The sequence below is a fragment of the Lineus longissimus genome, chromosome 4 (assembly GCF_910592395.1).
Source record: "Lineus longissimus chromosome 4, tnLinLong1.2, whole genome shotgun sequence".
Lineage (NCBI taxonomy): Eukaryota > Metazoa > Nemertea > Pilidiophora > Heteronemertea > Lineidae > Lineus > Lineus longissimus.
Genome location: NC_088311.1, coordinates 2,813,103 through 2,823,970, shown reverse-complemented (window position 1 = coordinate 2,823,970; position 10,868 = coordinate 2,813,103). Strand labels below are relative to the sequence as shown.

The 10,868-nt window shown below is 42.3% G+C and overlaps 1 protein-coding gene across 1 annotated transcript; it reads left to right on the top strand.

Moving 5' to 3' along the window:
• The first annotated feature begins 673 nt into the window (after positions 1-673).
• On the top strand, positions 674-10,267 carry LOC135486214 (uncharacterized). Its single transcript, XM_064768870.1, has 6 exons — positions 674-750; positions 2,000-4,623; positions 5,073-5,298; positions 5,475-5,668; positions 6,042-6,275; positions 6,604-10,267. The coding sequence occupies exons 2-6, from the start codon at positions 2,018-2,020 to the stop codon at positions 7,391-7,393; spliced, it is 4,050 nt and encodes a 1,349-aa protein (XP_064624940.1). The 5' UTR covers positions 674-750; positions 2,000-2,017; the 3' UTR covers positions 7,394-10,267.
• Positions 10,268-10,868: the final 601 nt, after the last annotated feature.

Below are 10,868 nucleotides of genomic sequence, written 5' to 3'. Positions count from 1 at the left end.
TGTCTTAGTGTGTTGAAAATGTGTCAGTAACTGCCTTGTCAATGACAGGAAACATTTAATATGGTATCGAACCTATTTGTAAATATCTACTGTATCACAGAGACAAGATTGAAGAACCCTGACTTTTCGGAGACAAAGGCTTCAATGTCATTATTATTTATGATATTGTCATTGGTATTGTTGGAGGTCTAAAATAAAATGTTATGAAATATTAATATCAGCCCTTGTTTGTCTTTATTACTGTAATAGGAGTAGAGTGAGGTAGGCTTCTTTATCTGGCTGGCAAAAAGGCAGACAAACATGACTTCATCTGACTTCACTGACGATCCATGCATCCCAATATTGAATACCTTCCGAGTTTCCCCAACACTGCAGTAGAAGGAGACCCAATTAGGATGACGCAATGGCTGTTAGTGTTATCTCAATTTCAGAAAAATTGTAAATTGGTAACTTTTTTGAAATCATCGACGACTTAGCACATATAAAGTTTAAAGTAGTCGTATTCCAAGTTAGTTTATGTAACCTGAGATCATAATCGTAGGCCTACAAAGATTTTTGCAGATTAGGATGGCGCTGGGTAAGTGGGCGACTGGTCACGTGCTGATAAATTCCCGCTCAAACCTCGCATCAACCGCTACTGCCATACAACGACAAGTTGTAGAACTAATATGAATACCGGGAAACGGTTTCGGGGAATCTGTCTTTTCGCATCCATTTTTGTATCGCAAAGACCTTTCACATCGAGTTCTGGTAAGAAATATGCTTGATGCAAAACATTGTCTGCAATCTCTACAGAAACCTGGCCCTTGGATAGTTCGTCATAAACACAGCAGATATATAGGCCTAGAACTTCCTGGGGCATCTAAAATATTAAAAGCCCGTGGCGTTATCCTTATCCGTACTTATCCGTATTGTTTGGAGATTAAGTGGTTCACGTCCCCCCCCCCCCCCCGACATAAGTCGTCCCCCCGAGATAGTAAGTCGTCCCGCCGATACATTTTTTTCTCGATGTCCTTTCCCAGCCACCGTATACTTGACTATTGATCTTTGAGGTTGTCTGGGGAATTAACATGTCTGGGGCATGTCTGGGGCATTCAGACACGTCAGACCCTTATTTCAAATATTTGGCTCTTTTTACCACTACCAGCCCATTGTTTGAATGTGTTGATGTAAAATGGGTTGTCTGGGGCATTCAGGCCCTTTTAAAGTGTTATGATTCTTTGTGTGGCCCAAGGTTTCTGGGGCATCTTTATTGACTTTAACTCGACAACCATCCCCATAGTTTGAAGATCATAATGTAATGTGTGCCTGGGCATTCAGAGCCTTATTTGATCCTTACCTTAATTAGCCTGACATTGTTTGTGTGTGGTCTTTGTGTTGATGTAATGAGGTTTCCTTGGGCATCTCAGACCCTTATTTGGTCCTTTTAAAACAAACCTACATTGTTTGAAGACTTGTGTCTTGATGAAATGGGGGCATTCAGACATTTCAGACCCTTAAATTTGGTTCTACCAGTCCCATAATTATGAGATCTTTTTTAGATCATTTTGTTATGTTTGGTCCTTAACAACCCCCCATTGTTTGGAGTCTGCGTGTTGATGTCATGGGGTGCCTTTTTGGCATTCAGGGATCCTTATCTGCTCCTTTATTACAGCTGCCTCGTCATACATTGTCTGAAGTCTTGTTTTTTGTTGATGTAACACTAACAGGGTCGCCTGGCATGCCTGGGGCACTCTGACCTATACTTGATCATCTGCCTACCCATTAAATGTTTCTCAATGTTATGGTTGGACCCTTGTTTGTGTTCCCTCTGGTGATTCTTCATATCAGCTGTGCAGATTAGTCAGTTTATGGGCAGTGCAGAAGAACAATCCATCCCTTTAGTACAAGACTTTTTTATTTCCAGATAATATTGCCATTGGAACAGATTTTTGTTCAAGAGTGGGCGAGTGGACTCGACTACCTTCTATTATTGTATTTATTTGGCGTCTTTTTTCAGGTTTTATTTCCCAAGAAAATGTCAGGCACTAACAATCACAAGACTGTGAAGCTACACCATGGCGAAGTTGAAGTTTGTCAACAGTATCAGAAGACATTCAGCTGCAGCAGCTATAATTGTGACAAGTTACACATATGTACAGCATACCTTGCTGGTCAGTGCCAATTTGGCAGCCATTGCAAGCGGTATCATAGTTGCAGAGTATCTCTCAACAGGTCAATCATTGAGCGCCTGCGCCTCGATAGTATAGGCTGCATTGAAAACTTGCGTGAGATCTTTAACCATGTTCTCCCGAAGTTATGTCTGGACTACCAAAATAAAGATGGCTGCAGGCGTGGAGATAGGTGCCATTTTCTTCACATCTGTGGCAAATATGCCAGGGGAAATTGCACCAATATGGCATGCGAGATGTCTCATGAGTACAGAACAGGACCAAATCGGAAACTACTTGACTACCATGCCATTGATGTCAGAGGAGAGGCCTGCCTGCTGAATGCGATTTTGGCTGATGGTCGCTTTTCAAAAGGTGTTGTACGGTGTTCTTGCCTGCAGAGTGAGAGGTATACGTCACAGGATAGCCTCACCTCCGAAGGCGATTATGAAGGGGGGTATCAAGCGAATGACCAGGGGCGTGGTGGGAGAGGTAGAGGGCAAGATAGGGGAAGAGGAAGAGGCTATCGAGGGGGTCAAATGAGAAGCGGAAGCCACACTCGCTTGGATGAAATTGGTCGAGGACAGAGAGGAGGAAGAGACATTAGGGGCGGACCTGGTGATCATAATAGAGGCAGAAGTGGTGGCAGAGGACATCATGATGATTGGAGGGACCCCAGAGGTAGAGGACAACATCAGGGAGGGGACAATAGGAACTGGGAATCAGGTTCTGATCAGGGCAGAGGTGGAAGGGGTCAGCCTCATAGAGGCCAGAGTCACGATGGTAGAGGACGTAGTGGCTACAGAGGGGGCCATAACGATGATAGGAGAGGGATGAATGATAACGACTTCTACAGGGGAAGTAATTTAGACTTGAACTGTCTCAGTAGAGAAGACAGTGGTAGGCGTGGTGACCAGGGCAACCGTGGAAGAGGACAGGGTGGTAGAGGAAGATTGGATCAGAATCGGAGACGCGGACAGGGTGGTGGGCAGGAGTACAATAGAAGCAACTTAGGAAGCGCTACAAACCTTGGTAATTGTGGCGATGAGGACTGCCGTGGGAATAAACAGGGTCGTAGTAGAAAGCGTAGAGGCCGTGGACGCAAGAATCTGAATCAAATCCAAGCCAGTGAAAGGAAATCCGAAGTCTCCAGTGACAGTAATAATGAAGCCTACTCTGGTGATGAGGATGTGGACAGCGAGACAGACCTGTACACGAGTAACATCGATATGCAGAACGTTAAACAGGATATCCGTATCAAGGAAGATGACATGAAGGACCTCAAGGGTCTAATTCAAATGGCCAAAGCGAATGCTTCCAATGCTGGTGCAAGTTCTGACAAGAAGTTGAATATTGATGGAGATGATTCAGAGGTCATGGAAGCCATTATTGGTTATCTGTGCCAGCACGGTGGTTGGGTAAAATTTGCCGAGATGAGGAGAGATCCTGATCTCGAACATGCTTTGTTGCCTTACAAGATGGACTTGCAGGAACATTTGTTTCGTAAGGGGAGTAGCTTCATTTTGAACCAGCATGACAATGGCCATCTTCTCGACGTTGCACCAATTGTAAGCGTTCGTATTTGCTTTAACTACAACTCGGAGACTGGATGTGATAATAGCAAAGAATGTGGTTACCTCAACGTCTGCAAAGATTTCATCGCTGGCACTTGTCCAAAGCAATGTCGGCATAACCCTAAGCGGAATCACCATCTTCAAGAAGGAGGGACCCGAGCATTACTGACGAAACACAAATTGGATAAACTGAAGGCGAATGTCTGCTGCCGTGTCATTGCCTCTACATTACCACGAATATGCTATGATTACAACAACAGTGGCTGCAATCGACCACAGAGTTGCCCATGGCTTCATATTTGTGAGGCCCATTTCTTGGAAGGGAATTGCAGCAAAAAAGGGCCAAACTGCAACAATCATGATATCAAGAATATCAGATGCCAAAAAATACTGAAGAGATATCATCTGGCACAGGAAACCAATGCTTTGCTACGACGTATGGTTCTCCCAGGATGCCCAAGTGAAGCCCAGGCTGATGGTCAAGAGAGAGAGCACTCCACTCCTAGGAAAGATGATACAAAAAGCGGAGTGCGCCCCAAGTCCAAAAGAGATGGTGACCAAAGAAGTGGTGGTAACGATGATGTCTTACATGTAAATAGGGCAGCTGAGGATCAGCTGAAGCAGGATGGCAACAAAGGTGGCAAGGGACGTAAGCGAAGCAACCAAAGAAATGATGCGCCTCTGACAGTGGATCCACAACTCTGTGAGCCATTCTTGCGACGAGCTTGCAAGAAGTCGTGTTCCGATCGACATCATTCATTGCCATATCTCTGGCAGTTCCAGGTGGATGGCAACTGGGAGGACTTTCCAGATGAGTTGAATATTGGTATAGAGATGGAGTTTTGCAGCGTCAACTCTGGCCGGTGGTCTTCCAACATCACTTTCTCTGACAGTGAAAGGTAGGTGAAGTCTTGATTGCCCATCATGATAGATGAAGGGTTGACATTCTTTGCACCGTCCAGGAGCTTGCTTTTGTTTTATGTTGAGCGTATTTTGATAGTGATAAGGGGAGTGACCACAACCCTTATAGCTCAAGGTGGTTTTACCTGAAGGAGCTGTTCACACTGGGACGTGTGGGAGCAGTAAAAGGCCACAGGAGTCTGTCGTGATGTAAACAATAAGATGTAGCGAAGATGTAACAGTTGTGACACTTCCATTGCTTCATCAGATGAATTTTGCCAAGGGTACAGGAGAAGGGTAGGGATAATACTCTCCCTGCAAGAAATTCTGTTGTAAGCCTTTTCTTTTTGGTCATGTACAGGGATGGGGTAGCCTCATGTTGATAGCAGTAAATAACTTATTGAAAGCGCAATTGAGCGAAGTGTGAATTCTCATTATCTCTTTGCAGGTTTGGTTTACCATTCTGTGGAAGAACTGACATCGTCTTCCAAAAGAAACCAATGGAGCTACATTCCTGGCAATACAGTGGTCCAGGCGACCTTACTGAGAATAGTATGAATTGCCCAGTCCGACGACTTTCGACCCTTTCTCACGTACTGGCAGAGTGCTTCAAGACACTGGCAACTGTTTGGAAGTGGTACTACTATCTGGGTGACACCTGGCACAGTAATGAGGTAATTTGAGAGAGAAAACATTCTTTGTGATTAAATAGAAAATATTCCTCTTAATCTTGTTGTTACTATATTTGTAGTATGGTGCCATGCACATGTATTTACAAATGAGCATCTTGAATTTTAGTAGTTTGCAATGTTTGAAAAATCATGCATTTTCTCTTTTAAATCTATTCAAGGAGGATAATAGCAATCAAGCATATGTTGTTGAGCAGCGTTACATCAAGAACGATCCGACCTACACCTTCCGTGATGAGAGGATGTGTTTGAACTTTAATGAGATGGTTTTGAAGCACATTGACACTGGTGCAGTAGTTGGTGTCCGTCGACGCCCAGTTTTTATCTCCAAGGATGATGTTGCTGAAAAGTTGAGGTGAGTGATTAAAAATGTCCAGAGATTTTTAGGCTTAGTACCCTTTATTTCTACTGAACTATGTTAAAAAATATCCTTGCATGATATTTTTCATCTTCATTGAACTCAGTTTAATGGATGCACTTAGTCTTGTGAGACTTAAGAGGGCCTTCAGTAATAGCAACAAAATGTAGGGCTGGGAATTAAATTTCAAAATATTGGCGAAGGAAAGGAGTTGATATTGAGTATTCACTTGCTGAAATGAATTGTGGTACAGGTCAAAGAGATAACCCTGCACAGTCAATCAAGTGATGGCTCTCGAGACCAATTAGACCCTTAAAAGTTTGTCCCTGTTGTACGAATGAGACTCTTTAAAAGACTATTATCATTTCAGGGCAGCAACAGCTAAATTAACCCTCCCACAGCTGCAAGAACAGAAAAGCACCTCGATTTATCCCGACTATTGGAGTGAAATGGATGACGATGCCAGTGTGAAGTTCGTAACACTTGGCCAAGGAAGGGAGTTCGCTGAAATTGAGCAGTCGTTCAAGAGGTCCATGGGAACAGTGGCGGCGATCCAGAGCATTCGTCGTATCCAGAATGCTGATTTGTGGGAAGGCTTCATAACGTAGGTATATAAACAAAATAGAGACATGTGCTTTGCAAGATTTCGATTTTTGGGTAATATTTTGACATCGTATGCCAATCAGATAGAGTGGCGTATATAAGATGTCAGACTAGGTTTATCAGATCTCCTCAGTTGGTGGTCTTTTTTATTACTGGTACAAAAGGGTGACAGAGCAGCAGGTGACAACTGATTTAATAAGGTTTTCTTTCCCCAAGGTTGTTGATACACCTGTGGCTTTCTGTAGCCTCTGAACACTTCCTTTTGCTCTGAAAGCTATTATCATAACTTTGTTTCAAACTTTAAAGATTTCTATCTTCTTTATTTTCAGCCAAAAGAAAGTCATTCAAACTGACAAATCCAAGAAGCTTGATGAGAAATACTATTTCTACATCTGTGAACCAGACATGGTGGATTTCGTTGACAAGTATGGCATCATCACTTCCAGTATCACAGGTAGCGGCAGTCCAGTGCAGGATTTAGGCACAGGATTCTATTTTGCAAAAGATGCTCGACTCCTACACGAAGTTGCAAAGTTTCGTCCTGATGAATGTGTCATGTTTCTTTGTAAGATCTTGATTGGTTCACGCCAGGTTGGCCCTATTGGTGATGCCTATAGCAAGGTGGTCTATGATACTTTCACTACACCTGATGAAGCTGTTATTTTAAAGGTAGAAAACCAGCAATGCTACCCTGAATATGTTATTTGTTATAAAGTGGTGGAGGCAGAGCGCCCGCCGCCTTACTCCCCAACGGTGGCTTCAAATGTTCCTCCAGCCTACACAACGTCTGCTCCACTGGCATACCCTCACCCTGACTACCTTGCTCACATACCACAAGCTAGGTCACAGCCAACTGCCCCCTCTGCCTCTCAGCAGCCAACATTAATTCCGCTACAGAGGTTTGAGGCCTCTGCTGGAATCGGCCAGATGTCCATATCATCCGATAGTTCAGTATCGGATATGTATCAATCTGGCCAATATCGGCCCTATCCTGGTCTGACAGCAGAGCAGGTATATGATCCTCAAATGCAGAGGAGTACTCGACCAAGGCTCTATCCCAAACTCCCTTCTTCAGGGCAGGAAAAAACGAGTTCGAAGGACCAATGCAGTATGCAGTAGAGGTCTACACTATATACACTGTAAGTCGTTGAATGTCACTTCAATCACCTGCTTTATCATTTCAATGTGAAGGAAATGATAGAAAACTAAAAACAAATTGCTCTTCATCAGAATTATCAGCTGCTGTGGTTGAATTTGATACATCCATAACAATTGTTTCCAGGGCAACGATGATTCATGGAATTATTGTTCATTATTGTTGAGGGAAGGTACTTTGTGTTTCCATGACATTTCATGAGAGGCTGTTACTAATATCATCCTTGTCTAGCATGCTTATTCTGAAGCATCGATGCAAAAATTAGAGCAATGATAAACGGGATGTGGCGGGATGCTGGCAATTTCACATTGCACTTCATATTCACGAAGAGGGAATTGTCATGTTGTTGTTTAGTCTTGGATAGTGAGGCTACATTGCATTGATGAGGGTGTGAATGTAGTCATTCATGCCTCTTTTACAGCCCTTTACAAGACAACCCAACGTGTGTCTCCTTGCCGTGTGTAACAGACATGAGAATGAGAACGTTGCTACCAGCATCCAGGAAAATATGCCATTTCAATTCTATCACAAATTTGTAGGAAAGTCAGAATGAGCTTTCTTCACCTCAGGACAAGTTTCGAAATTACTTGTCTTACATGACTACTATTTGTACTCTGTGTGAGCATTGACAGTAATCCTGCACCTGAACCATTCATAAGGCTTTCTTAAGAAATTTATGTTTGGGGGTAACCCTATCTTAGGTTATTAAGGACGGTCAGTTCAGTTCTGTCAGTTTGTATCAAAAGCTGAATATATAGATAAATGTTCAATGGTGTCTTTGAATAAAAGTGACTAGGTTAGGAGATGTTTCACTGGGGTTGATAGGGTTTCAACAAACATAAATATTAGGAATGGTGTATGAGTTGGTGAGGATATTGCATGCACCGTTGCAACATGAGTACATATGTTATGATGCCTATAAAGTCCTAGATGTTTTGACCTCATTCCTGGTATACAGACCAAGGAAAACAGGATTGAAATGATTTGGGATGTGATGGTTGTTGGTCAAGAAAATTGGCCAACCATTGAACATTAGGAGCATTATTTGAGACAATCGGTTGAGTAAGACAACTCGAATATTCTACCTGCTTTGTTGGTTTCTTGGATATGGTTTAATATGTTTTCCAAGATGTATACACCATTGCAGGATCATGTATACATGAATATGGTTAAGGAATTGGTTCATGTTGTTCCAGATAATGTATATAATGTACCGAACATTAAATGTCATACCTGGAGGTTAGTTCTTCAAATAATTATGTTGAGTGGTTTTTGCTTTTAAAGTATATCAATGTGTCTCACTGTTAACCCGGTTATTTGCATGCCTAGTTGTTTGAATCAAAATCAATATCAAACACAAATTACAATGGACTGTCAATATTTGGCTTGTCCGCATTTTAGTTCATATGACGCGAGTGATGGTGCATGGCCTAATGAAATCATTGGGTCGTGACAGAGAAAACAGTTGGATTTTATCTGACTGTAGCTGCATGATGTCCTGAGTGTAAAGTTGCAAAGCCCTCTCAAGGAGGAATATTGCACATTCCAGGTGTCAAATTGAGAATGATTGATGAAGAAGGATTCCTTATATTCTGGCATTAAAACTAATGATTTGCCTTCGTCTTCAGGGGTACTTGTTTGTTACTCAAATCAAGAACATATGCGGCTTTGTAAAAATAAAAGGGTTAACAGTACCTTTGACACCTGCTGTCCAGTTGGCAGTACATGCAATATGAATATTTATCTTTGAGATGTGTTGGAATTATAAATGTTGCTAGCTTAAACCCGTGCTCTGCACGGTGGTTGAGGGAGCTTATATAAAATAAAGTGTCAGTTTCATTTGTGGTGAAGTTGTTAGGAGCGTTTTTTGCGTACCAGTATCTTGCCGGGAATGTGATGGTGTGCGGAAAATGTCATAGATTGATCTACAGTATTTCTTTGAAGACAACGTTCCGTGTTGTGGTTTTGTCCTATCGTAGTCCTTGGTTGCTGTTGTTGTCGACTTTCACATGTATGTTGTTGAATGTCCCAGCACCGGAGAAGGCGACATAGAGTTGGCCATGTGAGAAGACCGGGGCGGGCAGGTATATGCCTAGTCTATTGAATGTTTTTCATTGGGCCTTGCTGATTGTAATTGAGTAGGCAACGCGGGTGAACGGCAAGTTGGCGTCGGACGGCGCAAGTCTAATCCTGGGTATGAGTGCCCTGACTGCTGAAAACAGCTCTGAGGCTGCCTGGCAGGTCAAGTAACTTACATATTTTCCTCATAGATAGCAGCACTTGCTGATGATGGAGGTGGCCCATTCACAGGGCAAAAATCACGAAAAACAGCATATTCTGATGAAAATTTGGTTTCGAAATATAGCGGATCGTCTTCGGGACGTCCAAATACCCCTAAATAACCCTCAACATGGCCAATTCATTCAGTGGTTTCAGAGGAGATAGAGCAAATTACTCTCCAGACGTCTCCAGTAATAATATATAGATTGTGATGTTGTTTATTTGTCAGTATAAAAAAATACCATAGCTAATAATTCTATTGCAATGTAAAAGCTTACCTTGTTTTTTAATGTTTAGCAAATTCCAGCAACTTTGCGTACAAAATAACTGCACTATTTACGTCAACGTTTATTTACCTCTGCCTAATTCCTTCAACTGTCTTTAGGTTGGGCTGGCCTAAGTTGTTTGAAAATTCACCTTGTTGAGAGATGTTTTGGCCTTGTCTGATAATCGATATTACCCCATTCAAATTTGCCTTGTACTTGCTTTAGAAAATGTTGACAATTATTCACTTGATCTGAGATGAATGTATTGAAATTAGTTAATAAATGTTTAGTGTGCTGTGGAAATAGTGTCTTGTTAATTTCTTCCAAAAAGCAGTTATCATAAAGGGCCACACATTAGCACAATCACTTACAAACAGAAAGCAGAATAATCAATGAAAAAGGAACTAAAAAGCAGTGAACTGAATGTGCAGTTATTGCACGTACACCAATACTTCATCACCATGTGATTTTGGGTCGTGTCAAGCCAAGTACTCTTAGTTGATCCAGACTAGAAACTCATATATGGCAGAATCTTCATTGGGAAGCTCGAGTTCTATAAACCAAGCCAAGGGAATGGTCATGCTCCAGTCATACACTGTTGCTGAACTGAATTCGATCTTGAAATTTGGATCCTTGTTGGCCAGTTGAAGGCTGTTTTAGCTGAGCATCAGTATTGGCTCCATCTTCAGTCTCTGTGGTCATGGAAAGAAAAGTCTAAATGCTGATGCCTGAGCTGTCAAATTGCTCACAAGGCTGAAGTTTATCCTTGTTTCTGTAGCATTGAAACCACTGAGAGTAGTCCTCCATTAGACTGGATGCTGGTCCATCGCAGGTTAAAGGAACGTGGGTACACAAAATGTACCACCTGTGAGGCGTTTATATGGTTCACGTT

Coding starts and splice junctions, on each gene's coding strand:
- LOC135486214 (XM_064768870.1), top strand. CDS start 2,018: ATGTCAGGCACTAACAATCACAAGACTGTGAAGCTACACCATGGCGAA. Junction 5,299..5,474: donor ACACCTGGCACAGTAATGAG/GTAATTTGAGAG, acceptor AATCTATTCAAG/GAGGATAATAGCAATCAAGC. Junction 6,276..6,603: donor TTGTGGGAAGGCTTCATAAC/GTAGGTATATAA, acceptor CTTTATTTTCAG/CCAAAAGAAAGTCATTCAAA.